Source organism: Danio rerio, chromosome 18, assembly GCF_049306965.1.
Source record: "Danio rerio strain Tuebingen ecotype United States chromosome 18, GRCz12tu, whole genome shotgun sequence".
In the NCBI taxonomy this organism is placed as follows: domain Eukaryota; kingdom Metazoa; phylum Chordata; class Actinopteri; order Cypriniformes; family Danionidae; genus Danio; species Danio rerio.
The window spans coordinates 41,932,182-41,949,284 of record NC_133193.1 but is presented as its reverse complement, the minus strand read 5'-3'; the positions used below and the strand labels follow the sequence as shown (position 1 = coordinate 41,949,284).

At 34.4% G+C, this 17,103-nt stretch overlaps 1 protein-coding gene across 22 annotated transcripts in view; it reads right to left on the bottom strand.

Moving 5' to 3' along the window:
- The window catches only part of myo5aa (myosin VAa), a 154,671-nt gene that overhangs the window by 27,389 nt on the left and 110,179 nt on the right, over positions 1–17,103 (bottom strand). For all 22 annotated transcript variants that reach the window (XM_068214929.2, XM_073930023.1, XM_073930022.1 and 19 more), the window contains 7 exons: positions 14,968–15,061; positions 12,288–12,436; positions 8,509–8,622; positions 6,338–6,475; positions 5,460–5,516; positions 2,172–2,399; positions 900–1,000 (listed from right to left, as the gene is read on the bottom strand). In XM_068214929.2, the coding sequence (XP_068071030.2) occupies positions 900–1,000; positions 2,172–2,399; positions 5,460–5,516; positions 6,338–6,475; positions 8,509–8,622; positions 12,288–12,436; positions 14,968–15,061 (881 nt within the window). The remainder of the gene's footprint in view (positions 1–899; positions 1,001–2,171; positions 2,400–5,459; positions 5,517–6,337; positions 6,476–8,508; positions 8,623–12,287; positions 12,437–14,967; positions 15,062–17,103) is intronic.

Here is a 17,103-nt window from a genome sequence, read left to right as displayed (position 1 = left end):
AAAACCAAAATTACTGTTTTTGTAATAATGGAAAACAAATTACAATTGTCTCCTCCCGTTTTTGTCTGATTCGAACAATGGTCCGATCCGTGACAAAAAAACACATAATGTGATTCGAACTAGAGGTCTGCATTAGTACTGCATTCTGCAGTACAGCCGCGGGACCCGACCAGATTTCTGCAGCGCAGAAATAAATTTCCGAATAAAGCACGGGAGCGGTCGGTAAATGGTTTAATTTTGGACGGGAGTCCAACAATATCGCTCCTGACTCCCGAGCGAGCAAGCAAGCGTATGTATGTGACTGAGACAGCGTGATGCTGCATTTAGCTTGTTTGTTGCTGTGTGTGTGTCTGTGCGTGTGCGAATGAGAGAGAGAGCTATTGTTCTGTGTGTGTGTGTGTGTGTGTGTGTTTATACAGACAGCTTGTTATAGGCTGTCTGGACTCTGTATAGCTGGTTTTCAGTTTTGTCCTTCCAACACCAACCCCCCCATCCCCCCCCACCCCCCGCTAATTAGCGGGAACGGGCGCGGCGGGTAGAAAACAGGCCGGGTTAGGCAGCGGGACAACAAATGCTGAATATAAGCGGGAGCGGTCGGGTTCGGGCTAAAACCTGGCGGGAGCGGGATTCTAAATTTTGTACCGCACAGATTTCTAATTCGAAGCATGAGATTTGTGATTCATTACACCACTAACTCGGATTGTTGCAATTTAAAGTTGAAGAACTTCTGTTGTATAACATGAGCATGAAGCATCACTTCACAACAAATAGGACAGAAAAACAGACTAAACACATTACATACATAATGATAGATGGTGGACACATTTAGTAAGTTCCTGTAATGGATTCATGCAAGCGACCAACAGGTGGTGAAAGTAATGTAAACTAAAGTAATATACCTGTTGGTGTCTTTGAGGCCCATGTAGGCCTGTGAGATCTCCTTGGCATCAGTGAGCTTCTGCACATCCTCAATGTATGGCAGAGGTTCAGTCATAGTCGTCTAAACAAACACAGGAGATTCACATTCACACCAGTGCACTTTCAGTTATTTCAGACAGTTACTGTACACATCAGATACAACACAAGTGACAGATTTAGTGCAGCAACTCACTTCATCCTCAGCTAAAAAGAATATTGTTTTACACTTTTTATAAACAGATGTGTAAAATGTATTTAAGAGCATGTTTGAAAAAATACCCTCATAACTTAAATAGTATTAAATATAAGTAATTAGTTAATTGTTACTGTAATAGTTACTGTAGGTCTGGAAGTTTTTTTACAATGTACTAATGATTAAAAATATTATAAATAAATAAATAAATAAATAAATAACAACAACAGGGTTTTAAACTAACATTTTATACTTTAACATTTGCCAATGCTTGTGACAATATTTCATTAAATAATTGAAGAACAAATTGGGGTAAAACACAACTTCTAATTATTGGCAGAATCATTAACACTTTGATAATCATTCAAAATAAGAAGAATTATTACTTATTATTATAAGTAATCTATGATCAAAAATGAATAAATTAGTTATATATTTGTATATGTTGTTAATTATAATAAAAATTATTATAAATATCATCATTATTATTATTATTATTATTATATTGATAATAGATTATAATATAATGAATATACATATATATATATATACATATATATATATATATATATATATATATATATATATATATACATATATATATATATATATATATATATATATATATATATATATATATATATATATATATATAATTATTTTATTTTATCATTATAATAGTAAAAGAAAATAAACACATTTATGTTGTTGTTGTTTTTTTACTATAAAGCTTTACTTTATAGGAGACTTTTAGACCCTATAAAAACATTTCTTTCACTTACTCAAAACTAAACACAAACAAATCATTTCTATTTTTGAAAGCTAATATTTCAAAGTGGCCACCTTAACACTAAACAATAACATTTTAGAGACACAAACTGATGTAAAATGACTGTTATTCTGTCTGACCAACATACCTTCTCATCCTGTTATGAATGCAACACGAGACAAAAGCAGAAATGAGTCAAAAGTTAGAAATGTCAACAACACTCAAGAAGAGTAGAATGTTAGTGACAGATTTGAGCAGATATGAGTCCTGATGTGAGTTTTGGCATCTGACCTTGTGCTGCATGGCTTCTTTCTGACTGACGAGCTGTGAGCGCAGGATGAGCACCTCCTCTTTGCGCACTTCCAGTTCCTCGTTGGAGGCATTGAGCTGATCCAGAAGAACGGTGTACGCAGGAGAACCAGGAGCACCAGAACCGGCCTCAGCGCCGCCTCTGAGAGACTGACGCATCTGATTCAGATCATGCTTCAGCTTCTTGTTCTCAGACTCCAGCTCCTGACGCTGAAGATTTAAGATGTTCAGAATTATCAACATGCAAAAAACATAAGAGTTACGGATCATGCTAAATATAGATTTGTTAATGATGCCTTTAAGTTATCCCTTGTGTGCAGTTGGGGTTGTTTTCATCCATGCTGAGTTGATTTTAAATCTTAATTTGGCCACAACGTTCTCTGTTTGTAGAAGCAAGTGGAGTCACTTTTGGTGACAAATCTTATTTTGACAAAAATTTTGGAAAAATACTTTGGAGTTTTTCAGTAACTCAACAATATGCTTAAATTGACTACCTTTCGTTATGTTTGTGGCTGTTTTTGCCCCGTTAACTTCCACTATAATGACATTTTTTTGAACAAATAGCCATGACACCATATAATCATGCATTTTTGATTGTTGGTGGTTTTCCCTGTTGGGAAGAGGTAAATTGTTTTTACTGTTGGTCAGTTACAGTGCAAAAAAAGTGTAGTTTCTGGTTTTTATATGGAGTATTGTATGTATGTGTTTAAGGCCTTGTTTACACAAGTGCATTTTAGTATTAAAACGGCGTTTTAAAATGAAAACGATCCACGTCCACACTAGCGTTTCACCCAGCGTTTCTGAACAGCTCTCCGTCTACACCAAAACGACATCATGTGACCACACACACACACACACACACACACACACACACACTCATTCACTCTCTGGCATGCGCTACAGCATATCTAACTAGATGAGACCTGTGCTCATTGGACTGCTCATCAAAGATCTCCCGCCAGATCTAATCTCACTATATTGGCTAAACGTGATATTTCATTCATCTTGTTGTCTTTATATAATGACATATTCCTCGACTTTGGTCTTTTGAACTATTCCTTGTTCTCAGGAAACGTGCTTTAGCTGTGGGCAAGGATAAGTTAATGTAACCACATAAATTCGGTATATTGACTGATTGCTTGCCTTTATTTCCTTTAATGTATAAACTTATTGTACGTTATACTTTTATAATGGCCATTATTGATTATTAAAACTGATATTCAGCAAAAGAGAGGGTATGTTTCGTATTTTCAATGAAAATGAAAAGGAGGCAGTGATGTTATAGGCTCCGTCTTGTTATAAATATCCACACAGTGAAGATGACGCTCATATATGCAGCACAACGCCTCAACATTTCTGTTGTCTAAGTTGTTAATATCAAATAAAAATAGGCCGTTCTTTAAATCATGTTTTCATTTTATTGTTGAGAAAGTTAAACAACGTAGCCAGGGTGATGTGAGTGAGGTTATGAAGTACACTGTTTCCCTTTTTTACCGGACATGTTCTCGTGAGTTTGTTTTCTATATCAAACTTGAAAGTCTGAACTTACAAGGAAAGAATGCGAGACTGAGCTGTGTGTAGGCTACTTATATTGAGAAAAAGCCTCCATCAGAGAGGCGAATGTCGGCAGCACCGCCTCCGTCTTCAGATGTATCCGTTTTCCCCAATTTGAGATGAAGCAGCAGGGTTTTAGAATGAGAACGGCCTCTTAAGCGTTTCTAAAACGCTCGATTTTTGGTGCTCGAAAACTCTGGCGCAGTGTGGACAGATTTCCTAACCGTAGCAAAACTTATGAGTTTTAAAACGAAAACGCATTAGTGTAAACGTTCCTAAAAGATTGTGAGGGTGCTTTCACATCTACACTTTTGTTTCGAAACCTGAAAGAACCGTATTTCTCTCTTTAATGTAAAGCCTTTAATGCATATTTCTAGCCAACAGCTATGTATGAGAAAGTCTTACCACTGATTTATATTTGGTGACGATGTCTGTGGGTGTCACTATTCAAAATTAAACCGCAGCTTTTCATTTACAAGGTCTTATGGCTCATCAACATAAATAAAAATAAGGACACATGACAGCTGAGCGGGACCTCTGACCAATGTGAGGAGAGTTTACTCACATGTGATTTGTTTTAGCTATTTTGGTCCGTTTAGAAACTTTACTGTGTGAAAGCGAACCGCACCAAGAACAAAGTGCAACATTGTAGGAATTTCACTGTTTGGGAACAAAACAATCGCTCTACAGGTGTGAAAGCACCTTAAGAAAGACATTTGCACACCTACCTTGATAAATTTAAGAAAATGAAAAATAAGCAAAACATAGTAAAGTGTATTTATGCACGCACACTATAATTTGCTGTTTTACTCAATAGAATTCCACATAAAAGCTAGAAAAGTTTTTGCACAGGCCTATGTAAAGGGTTAATGGTGCCTACTGATGATCAACAGTAAAAAGTCAAATAGTACTTCCTCCCAAAAAAGAAAAATTACCACAACCAATAATGCATGATAACGTCATGGCTTTGCAATCATAAAATGTGGATTTAACGTAAGTCAATTGGGTAAAAACAGCCACAAACATAACAAAGGGGTAGTCAGTTTGTATCATTTAATATCTTTACACATTTATTATTAGAGAAGGCTACTGTTTACTAAGTGTGACAAGTGTTATGCTGTGTACATAACAAACATGGACAAAAAACACATGCATTGTCACATGCTCAAGTTTATTTGTTTACTTGTTTTTAAATTCACACAAATGTAATTTTTTTATTTTATTTTGTGAATTGAAGTATTTGTGTGAAAAAATTACATACACAGTCAATACATACAAATAGAAACAAATTTTCGTCAGGTGTCATGAATGACATATCACATTTGTTAAAAAAAAATTGTGGAATTTGCTTTAACCATTTGTTGTCATACAAGTCACCTGATGAAAATTAGCCTCTTTTTGTGTTTTTGCATTGATTTTGTATGTACTGTACTCGCGCAAATACTTACATTCACAAATTAATTTAAGTGCATTAGCTCAATGTGAATATTATTATTAACATAATTTTATTATTAACAATAACATCTTTAGCTAAATTTATAAAATAGTTTGATTCTTATATTAATATGTCCTGTAACATATTTAAAAAAAAAAAAAACACCTTGAGATTTATTGATCAATTTTACAAATACCAAGCTCAGTTTTTTAAATAGAGTAATGAACTCTAAAGAGTAAATTGGTTTGAGTGAAGGAATGAATAGTACAAAATGTGTTTACCTTGAGAGATTCATACTCCAGCTCTGCACCACGAGCTTTCTTATGCTCTTCATCATCCTGGTATGCAAACATTAGAAGAGTTAATGTAAAATGATTTTTGGGTATGCTCACAGAGTTATTATAAATAAATAAACAAACAAACAAACAAATAAATAATAGCTATTTTTTCAGTGGTTGGATAGCAGAGCCATTACATTTAAGTCCATTATTGAATTTTAACCCTCATAATTCATTCACAATCTGAACACTATTTAGACATTATCAGGATAATTACTGTTTCATAACCACAACCAATCCGCAATCCTTTAATAGTAGTAAAAATAACTATGAACTATGTTCTAGCAGCTAACATAGTATTTATGTTCCTGTGATATCTGTAAGATTATTTATTATGAACAGTACCAGTATTAGTACAAGTACAAGTTTTTATTAGAATTATAGCTTTGATTTTTCTCATGACCATACGAACAGCCTAAATTTACCAAACCAACATATTTAAACAACTAATACAAAAACAAGATGAATATTACTCAAAAAGGTTTCAAACAGAAATAATTTTTTCCAAGCCTAAAAAATCACTTTGAGTAAAAAAGTGATCATTTTTTTATGCTTCAATGATTCAACAGAGCCCTACGATATATTCCTCAACAAATCTGAAAAGAAAAAAATCCCTTAAAAATTGTAAATCCAAAAAATAATTAAGTAAATAAAACTGTTTTATAAATTGGTTTCCTTACCAGAGGTAAAAAAACAAAACTAGTTCACCAAACTTTTCATTTATGGCAAATGGACCAGACTGCATTATGAGGGTTAAAATAAAAGTGGATGCTATGTTACTTATTTTTCATTAAGCAGAGTTAATGTGTGAGTGTGTTTACCCTAGCTCTAGCCCGCTGAAACTGCTCTTCTCTGCGATCCAGTTCGTTCTGCAGCGACTGCTTTTCTTGCTCGAGTTCGGAAACTCTCTTCTGCAGCTTCAGGAACAGAGACATGTCCAGGATTGACTTGGAAACATCCTAAAGAGAACACATACATATTTCATTAATTACTTCAATTCATACAACCTTTCATAATGTCACAATGTGTGTTGTCTAAATCCGAATATTAAATTGGTCAAACATGGAGTCACTTTTAGGGCTCTATTTTGACAGTCCATGCGCAGAGCGCAAAACGCAGGGCGCAAACGCTTTCAGGGCGTGTCAGAACGCATTTTTGCTAATTTAAGGACAGGAAAATCCGCTTTGCGCCGTGGCACATGGTCTAAAAGGGTTGAGTTTATTTTCTTAATGAGTTATAGGTGTGTTTTGAGAATAAACCAATTAGAGTCTCATTTCCTATTCCCTTTAAGAGCCAGCTGCGTCGCACCATAAGCGCATTCGCTATTAGCAGGACGTAAAGTAAGTCTAAGTGGAAAAAATGAGCATTTTACTTTAAACAGTTAACAGTTTTTTAACAGAAAACTGTTAAACAGAGCATCTACTGCGTGAGAATGAGAGATAATCTATCTACTTTCATTTTCGCTCTTGGATAGGGAAACCTTTACGCACAGACATCAATTAGTCTATAAATAATTAATTGCATTTGTTAAGCGCAAATATTCGTTTCAAAACTATTTCTAAATTCAGTTCTAATTTCCAGCAAACGAATAAAATGAACAATAATAACGAAGTGTGTTCAAAAACCTGAGTTATATCCTAAAACACATGCAGTGCCCTTTATGGTCTAAAACCTGACAGGTGGGCAAATCTAAGCTTGTTTTTAATAAAACAAACATAAATATGGATATAATAAATAATACTGCTAATAATAATAACATCATACAAAAGCAAATTGTTATGAATGAACTGAAAAAGCCTCCCGAGATGAAGAAGACATAAAAGCAGTGATTTTTCATATTTATGTAGGCTAAAAAATAATATGTTTTGTAATATTTTAATCCTTTATATTTATATCCTATACCTATTCTTATTATATCCTATATATATCCTTAATATTTAAATTTTTTCTTATGTAAAGATATTTGCCAATTGCTCTCTTGTGCATATTAAGCAGTGTGTAAGCGAGGCGCAACTCTGCGCTGGAGTTTAGACCGGGTTTGTTTTGGTCTAATGAAAAATCTATTTTAGTTTCTCAAAATAGCGACATGCCAGCAGTGCGCCTCAGAACGCCTTCCTTTTTAGACCAGAACGCCTATGGGCGCACATATGAGCGCTAATGCATTTGCTATTTAAACAGCGTAGCGCAACGCCTCAAAACGACTCTTGCGCCAAGCTGAAACTACCAAACAAGTATTGCGCCGCGCCTTGCGCCACACTGCGCCAGGTGTATGATAGGGCCCTTAAACTTCATTCATTCATTTTCCTTCGGGTTAGTCTCTATTTCAGAGGTTGCCATAGCGGAATGAACCGCCAAATATTCCAGCATATCTTTTATGCAGCGGATGCCGTTCCTGCCACTTCCAGTACTGGGAAACAACTATACACACACTCAACCACTTCGGCTAATTTAGTTTCATCGATTCACCTATAGCGCACGTCTTTGGAATGTGGGTGAAACCAGAGCATCCGGAGGACACCTGCGCAAAGTCCACATGACTTTCTTGCTCTTAGCATACCTGCCAATATTTGTCTCTGGAAATTCCGGAGACAGGAAGGGGGTGGTGATGGGTGAGGGCAGGAGTAGCGGGGATGTCGAGGTGTCGGGGGTGAGGTGTCTGAATAACAGCTAAGTAACTGTACTATGCACTGGGTTTTGGGCAGCCGATGCGATTGGATACTATACCGGAGTTGGCAAGCCGGGGGTGTTATATAGACTGTTCCAAAAAGCTGAGGACCGGGGGGAGGGATGACATTATGTGAGTTTTCCAGGAAAAATAACAAAACGGGAGGGTGGCAGGAGATGGGTATGAAATGGGTCAGGAAAAACGGTGTTGGCAGGTATGGCTGAGCCACTATGCTGCCTTTTTAAACTTCATATTAGGCCAATTTACTGAAAGCTATCATAAACATTTGTGCAATGACATGAACATCTTTAAATGTTCTGCTCTGACCTCCCCGACACGGGATCCCTCCTCTGACTCTGCGAACTCTGAGTTGTAGGTACATTCTGATTCGTTGCTGCTGTGTGTGGAGTCTGTGCGCCGGTGACCAGGTTTTGGAACATTCTAGAACAAAGAAAAGTCCCATTAGAGGATGAAAAGGCATAAAAGTACATATAAATTCAGAAATAACCATACTGATTTTGTTAGCTCACATTGCTAGTTTTGTGCTGAACAATTCATTTGTTCATGTCATTAAGAAAAATAAATAGTTTGCCCTTGTAATGTAAAATTGAAATCTGGAAAAGCACTTTCTGTTTGTTTTCAGTTAAATTAGCAGATTATGTCTGTCTGAGGTGTTGGGCGTGGCTAACATACTTAACCACGCCTCTCCAACTGTCAGTTTTGACAGAGCTATGACAACAAACAGAAATGGTGTTGAGGAGGTGTATGCTTGTATTAACTCTACCGAAACCCTTTTACTGATCTTTCTGAATTACATGCTTACTTTACTACATCCAATCAGCTCACAGTAGAAAAAAAACAAGCCACACCCACTGTTTGTCATTTAATATTCCGTCATAATACAAAAAAAGGTTAGAGCTTCTGGTTCATGCAGACTTTAATTATTTTTGTCATCAGGACAGTATGCGTTTTCTGCACAAGTGGAGCCAGTTTTTTTTTTGTTTTTGTTTTTTTAACACGTGGCTTACACATTATTTGGTTTTATTTTTTCTTCACTGCCTAGTTTGCACACAAGGTGTCAAGAACAAATCAGACTTTTGTTTTCAGACAGTGACCAAAGAGATGGAACAAGAGCTAGAACAATATTCTGAAGATGGTAGAAACAACAGACACTTACAGTACACTGATAAGTGATTGTGTGAAGGGATTAAAAAAGGTTTGAAACTCTATTTTACAAGAGTACACCAATAAGTTTGCTGATATAGTATTCTTTATTCACATTATTTCTTTAAAACCTATCCTAAAAATGTAGAGATTTATGACTATAATGCTCAACATTGGAATAAAGATAATCATCATTTTTATACATTATCTGAAAGCTGTTTGGATAGGACAATATTTGGTTGACATACAAGTATTTGAAAATCTAAAAGTGTTGAAAATTGTCTTTAACATTGTCGAATGCATACTGTATCACTAATAAAAACTTAAATTTATATAGATTTAGGGATGGAAATTGACAAAATGTCTTTATGGAAGAGGATTTTCCTTAATATTTAAATAATTTTTGGCATAAAATGAAAGTGTATATTTTTGACTATACATTTTGACTATATTTGTACTTACTTTATTTATAAATCACAATATAACAACAGGTGTTGACCATTGTGCTGTACACAAATTATATAAAATGATCTGATAAGATCAAAGGAATAAAACAACATACAATACACTAAACATGAAAAATATCTAAAAACACAGCAAGCTCAGATAACTCAGGTATTTACAGCCTTTTCTAACAGGTGAATTTTCAATTTCCCCTTCAACATGGATTCTGTAGCAATTATTCTAATAGAAAGAGGTAGACAGTTCCACAACGTGAAAAGTCCAGTCTCCTTTTTTCTTTAACTTTGATCTGGGTACTCATAACAATTTCTAGTAACACTTTATTTTGGTGGTCTATTTGAGTATTAGTAGACTGTCTGCTTATTATCTGTTGATACTGTTGCTAAACAGACATTTAACTGACTGAAAGAAACTTTGCAAGTCAACTTACACTAACCCTAACCTAAAAGTCTACTTATAATCTAATGAGAAATTAATTGGCATGTAGATGCAATGTAACTTAAATTCAACAAACGGACCATCAAAATAAAGGGTGACCGAATTTCTGACTTGATGACCTTAAACATCTAGCAGATGCATTTACAACCACATGGTACCAGACCATTTAAAACCTTAACTACAAATAGTAATTTAGTTATTTATATTATTATATTTTATTATATTTTAGTTATTCTCACAAATATACCTTAAGAAACGTAAGGTTTCAAAGACATAACAGAACATTTGTCAAAATTGAAAAAAAAAGACCTTTTTTTCTTATGTTAAAACTCTCCATCTAGACTGATCACCCTTTCTAGCCCTTGACAATAATAATACATCAGTTTGTAGTCTTTCATTACATTAATTGTAATATTGAGATTGTTGCATAAATGTAGACATCTGCCCCATAATATTTGTGTAATCGGGTTTTATATTATTATTATTTTCATTTATTTATTATTATTTAATTTGTATTTATAATGGTTTACACTTTATTTTGATGGTCGGTTTGTTGAATTTAAGTTACATTGCATCTACATGCCAACTAATTCTCATTAGATTACAAGTAGGCTTTTAGGTTGGGGTTGGGGTTGGTGTAAGTTGACATGTACTTGCAAAATTTCTTATAGTCAGTTCAATGTCTGTTGAAGGAGCAGAATCAACAGATATTAAGCAGACAGTACACTGATACTCAAATGGACCATCAAAATAAAGTGTTAACTTACAATTTTTTTTTTCTATTACTATAAAAGAGTTGTTTGATATGTTTGATATCATTTAAATAATTTATATCAGTTAAATAATTCATAAACAAAACAAAACGTAAACATAAGGTTTTGTGGTCCAGGGTCAAATTAGTAAAATTTATTTTCCATTTCTAGCCATTTTTTACCTTAAATGTGTCAACATTTATGTCAAATTCCTAAAAATAATGTGTACTTGTTTAAAAAACTATGGTCTGTAAGTTTTATGTATTTGTTGCCAGAGGTTTAAAACCTGCAATTGCAATTATTTGTGGAATAATCATCTTTATGTGGATGTGCATCGGCTTGGATTATTTTTGTGGATAAGTTTTTCTGTGTATTTTTGGCTGTCAGTTCCTTCACCAAAGAAAACTGGGAATCACACATTTTGGAAACTAAATTGACAGTCTCTATCGTTAAATGATTCATTCAGCAAATTTGTTGATTAGTTCAGCAACTGAATGATGCAATGAGCCATTTGTAAAGAAATGCAATGACAAACTAGTCCGGTTTTCAAAAATAACAAGTCAGAATTAAGTGAGTTTTTCCCTAAAACAAGTTAAATAATCGGTGAATGGGTAAACAAAGTTACAACAAGATTATTTGAACCACGTTGACATATCATTTAGCTTGTTTTAAGGAAAAACTCACTTAAATCTGACTTATTACTTCTAAAAACAAAAAATATATTTTTGTTTGCCTTGAAAATGCTGCTTGGTTTAAGAAGTTTTAGATATTTAGACTAGAAACAAGGCAAAAACACAAAGTAAAGCATTTTTTTGCTGCGAAGTTTGCCCAGGCTATGGAATAAAGCTAATAACATTGTAAATAATGTCCAATTTTATGCACAGAGCAATCAGTTCACTTCATAAGACCTCACTGTATCACCAGGAGGCACACAAAGTGATTTAAAGTTTCGGTATGTGTTTATTTATGACCTCAATAATGGCTGACCATTGACTTGCATTATACAAATCACTAAGAAACATGGATTCAGCAAAAAAAAAAATCATCTTTAATGTTCTACTAAAGAAAACATAGAGTCACCTACATTTTCAATAAGGGTAAGAAAATTAACTGTAAACGTTCCCTTTAACAAGTCTAAAAAAGCAGCTGCTGAAATACTAATGTGTCCTTATGGGACATATTATTAAGTGTTTACACACCGCTGTATGAGTTTAACTTACTGAGAAGTATTTCAGACAACCCATCAAATAGTGTGATGTTTTCAAAATGTGAAGTTTTGTGTGTACTCACCACAGCGAGTGTGATCTCTTCTTTCAAATCGTCGTATTTCTCCTCTAGTCGGAGGTGCTCGGTGAGGAGATTTTGGTAGCGAGATCGCTCCTCGTTTAAATCGTTTTCTAACTGCTGGGTTTCCTCTTTCAGAGCTCTCTGCATTTTGTCTATTAAACACACACACATGCATGTTATAAGTAAAACGTTGAACCAGTGTTGAATTACAAAATCATCTGACTGCAGACTGACTCAAGATGTTGACACTAAAACAGGACAGGGACAATTATCACGTTAGAAAAACACACAGAGAAATGACAGACACTGTTTATAAAGGACTTCGATTTGTTTTTCTGTTTAAGATCTTAGTGTACACTACAAATAGCAGTGTCAGACTGTGTTTTCACAACATTTTTGTATTATTCTGCTGTTTTTTATATGTGTAGCTATGCAGCCACTATTTTTTTCCACTTCATTTGGTCAAAGTCTTCCCCTAAATACATTATACACTATATAAAATACTGGGTTCCACGCAATTCCTTCATATTGTCCCAACACAAATTGATTAAGTTAACTTCGAACATTGAACATAAAACAGGTAAGTTGTCCGAAAAAATCCCTCAAGTATTTTGTTGATTCAGCTCATTTTAAATAAGTGGTTTGAATAAGCAGCAAATTAGTATTTTTTCGTGTTTATAATGTTTATTTAAACAAACAATTTTGTGATTGACCAATCAGATTAAAGTATTCCAGAGAGCCGTGTAATAAAAATAGCTAACCAATGAAAATTGGATGCATTTATACAGGTTACAAATGAGAAACTACAGGTTTTGGGAAACACTCGTCACTACATCGTTCTTTTCCTAAATGATGCATCATACTATGATAGTTGAGCTGCAAGTTACATCGTTGTTTGGGAAACGCACCCCAGTTTAAATTTTTTAATAATTTTTTTTGACTGTAGAAACACTATTATGACTCACTATAAGTATTTATTAGAAAACAGGGCTCTTATTTAAAGTATAAAAAACATCATTTGACAGAACAAAATCGGTTAACTTACCACTAATGAGTCTTTGTAACTACAACAAAGTTTTAAAATTGCAGACTGCATCTTTATGAATACAGTCATGACTGACTGACTAATGAATAAAGTTGTAAATCTGTTTATAACGGTTATAAACATGTACTGTATATTGAACAATGAAATGCATCACTAGTAAGTATTGACATGATTCTGCGTTTTGGTATTAACAAAGACTATAGAATACACAAGACATGCCTCTCATATACTTTTGTATGGGGAAAAGTGTAACTGTCAATATGGCGATTGAAGCCCTGCCTTCTAGTACAGGAGCCAATCAGCGATCGCTATAGAATGACAATTCTCCATGGTGATGGTGTTTTTTGTGATACGAGCATTTCAAAATGAAAGTAAATAGACAGGTGTTGTTTAATTTTATTGGTTATTCGTAATATGTAATGTAATCGTGAGCTTGGCTAACAGTTTTGGAGAATTTGATGTTTCCCCATTAAGACAGAATACCTGAGTATACTGCCCGAGAGGCGTTTCAAAGATGGCCACCAAGTTACATGACTTGCCTTAAAGCAAAGAGCAAAGAATCACAAAGAGGCGACACTCTAGTGCGATTTGAGAAACAGCCATTAGATGCCGCTAGGGTCACGCAGTGGCCATTTTATAATGAAAATTCCAATAGAACAACAGCATATTATAAGTCTGTAAAATAAACTATTAAAAGTGCTGATGATTGTGATAGTAAGTGTTGTATTGTCATCTTTCAGGTTGTATCTGAGCTTTAATATGCTTTTAAAATAAATAAATAAAAAAAGGAGCAGGTTGCCATCGCAACAGCAATAAGATCCAATGGACGGCTGATGGCTTTCACTCCAAAATGGTGGAATCGCGGGGCTGTTGCTGGGTGCTGCTGTTGCAATAGAATGTTCTATTGAGTGTCGCCTCTTAATGATTCTAAGCTCTTTGCTTAAAGGGACTTTGGTATTAATAACATAATTCTAAATAAAGCTCTAACTGTCATTATAATACATTATAGGTGACTTCATAGATACATTTTTAAGGTTAATTATAAATAATTATAAACTAAGCTATAATTCATTATGAGCATGGGCATCATAGAAAATGCTTTAAGTCAGAATTATTAGCTCTCAAGAAGTTTTAGCCCCCATGCAAATTTTTTGCCCAATTTCTGCTCAATGGGAAGACTTTTTAAAACACATTTCTAAACATAATAGTTTAAATAACTCATTACTAATAACTGCTTTATTTTGTCTTTGCCATGACGACTAAATAATATTTACCTAGATATTTTTTGACTAGATATTAGGTTATTTGGTTATCTAGGCAGGTTAGGGTAATTAGGCAAGTCTATACAGTGGTTTGTTCTGTAGACAAAAACATTGCTTAAAGGGGCTAATAATTCAGACCTTTAATAATACTTAATTAAGACTTTCTTCACAAGAAAAAAAAGATATACTGCATTCCTTGCTCTGTTATTTATTTAAACATTATTTGGGAAATATAAAAAAAAAAAAAATATATATATATATATATATATATATATATATATATATATATATATATATATATATATATATATATATATATATATATATATATATATATATATTGACTTCAACTATATACTGGCTGCTTTGACTTTACCTGTCCACTGCTGGCTCTGTTCCTGGATCAGTTGGTTTAGGTTGTTTTTCTCTGTCTTCAGCAGCTGGTTTTGCTCTTTTAGCTCTGAGATCATCTGTCACAAACATCCCACAATCAGTCAACATGTCATATTTTACTCTGTCAAGATTACACAAAACAATGCTAGTTGTAGTTTGCTATTGTGTCACAAATGAAGGGTCAAAATTGATATAACCACTGAGGAATGTTTATTTACTCAACACGCATGCAGTATAGTATTCTAGTTCTCGTTCTAGTGCAATTCTAGTAATAGGGTATATGCAGAGCTACTGTTTCTTCCCATACTGATAAACTTTCGATGAATGGTTAATGTGACTTTTTTTCCCTTTTATACGGTTCCTTTTACAGCATCGATGTTGTAATGTAATTAAAATGCAATCAGTTAAATAGACTTTGGCATTTATTTAAGTAGATGTTTACTTGCACGCGCCTATCAGGATCGACAGGCAAGCGCAGAAGCTCCATTGAATATACTAGGGTAAAATTAATGTTCATATTTTGAAGACATGATGGGGAAAAATGTAATTTAATGCAGTGCTTCCTGTACAATCTGAGACCCACTTTATATCGGATATCACTCAGCCAGTGGATATCACAAATTTTTAAAGAAAACAGACATTAAATGCGCCGATTTTGCAAGGGTATACAGTTCACCGGAAACACTTAACCCAGGTTACTGTCAAATTAAAAGTCCTTTTAGCATACTTCCGCATATACCCTATTGTTCTAGTCCTCTAACACCCTTAATACAAATACATCTGTTTTAAGTGCTAGTCACTGTCTCTCTCTCACCTGAGTGAATGCACAATTCTCCTCTGCTCCCAGGTCTTATTAAACCCTGAATATGAAGATACACAGAGTATATCTGTGTCTTTAGAGGCCTCTAGAATCTATGAGGATTGTCTAATACCAGGGGAGTGGGTCACCTTGGTTCTTGTGGGACTAATTTAGCTAATCTGGGGACCTGCTATGGGATTGGAATTGGCAAACAGTTGGCTAGAATACAAGTTACAACAAAAACGTACATTAAAATAATTGTTTTCCCCCTTTCACATTGAAATAAATTGCAAGTTGTTAATTTACACTATTAACAAAACATTAACTAGGACTTTTAGCTCAATAAACTACTAATTAGGTAGTATTTGGGTTCAGGTATTGGGTAGGATTAGGGATGTAAAATTAGATGCTTTATAACTTCTAATAAATAGTTCATAAGTTAATTTGGCTCAGGCAATAAGGCAGTAGTAAATGATGTGAATTGTTATTTAAACTGCAGTCAATTTATATATATCTATATATAAATATACAAGAAACTTTCATGAAAAGACTTTTTAAATGTAACTTTTTTAAATGAATCAGTTGACTAAAATAAGCCATTCAAACCGACTTCCAGGAACATAACGGTTTCATTAATCAATGAATGAGTTCATTTCCAATTCATTTTTTCAGAATATTTAAACGAATGCTTCAAATAAACTGATTCGTTAAAGCCAATTATTCATAGCTCTTAGCGAGGGAGCTCTAGCGCCTAAGTATTTTGATGATATTTTTGTTTCATTCATTGCTATGATTATCACTATGTCAATCACCCGAGTTTCAACAGTTACATTTATATGAAAACTCAATCTTTGCAGTATGTACTGTAGTCACTTGTCATGTTAGCTGTGTTTTCATTAATCCAGATGACACTAAACCAGAAGTACCATAACTTCCAGAAGTTTGTGAAAGAAAAACCAGGTAACCCTATATACAATCACCGGCCAGTTTATTAGGTACACCTTACTTGTACCAGGTGGGACCCCCTTTTGCCTTCAGAACTGCCTTAATTCTTCCTGGCATAGATTCAACATGGTACTGGAAATATTCCTGAGAGATTTTGATCCATATTGACATGATTGCATCACGCAGTTGCTGCACATCCATGATGCCAATCTCCTTCCACCACATACAGGAGTGGAACCTTGTGTGGCTTTCTGCTGCTGTAGCCCATCTGTCTCAAGGTTTGATGTGTTGTGCATTCAGAGATGCTCTTCTCTGCATACCTCGGTTGTAACGAGTAGTTATTTGAGACACTGTTGCCTTTCTATCCGCTCGAAC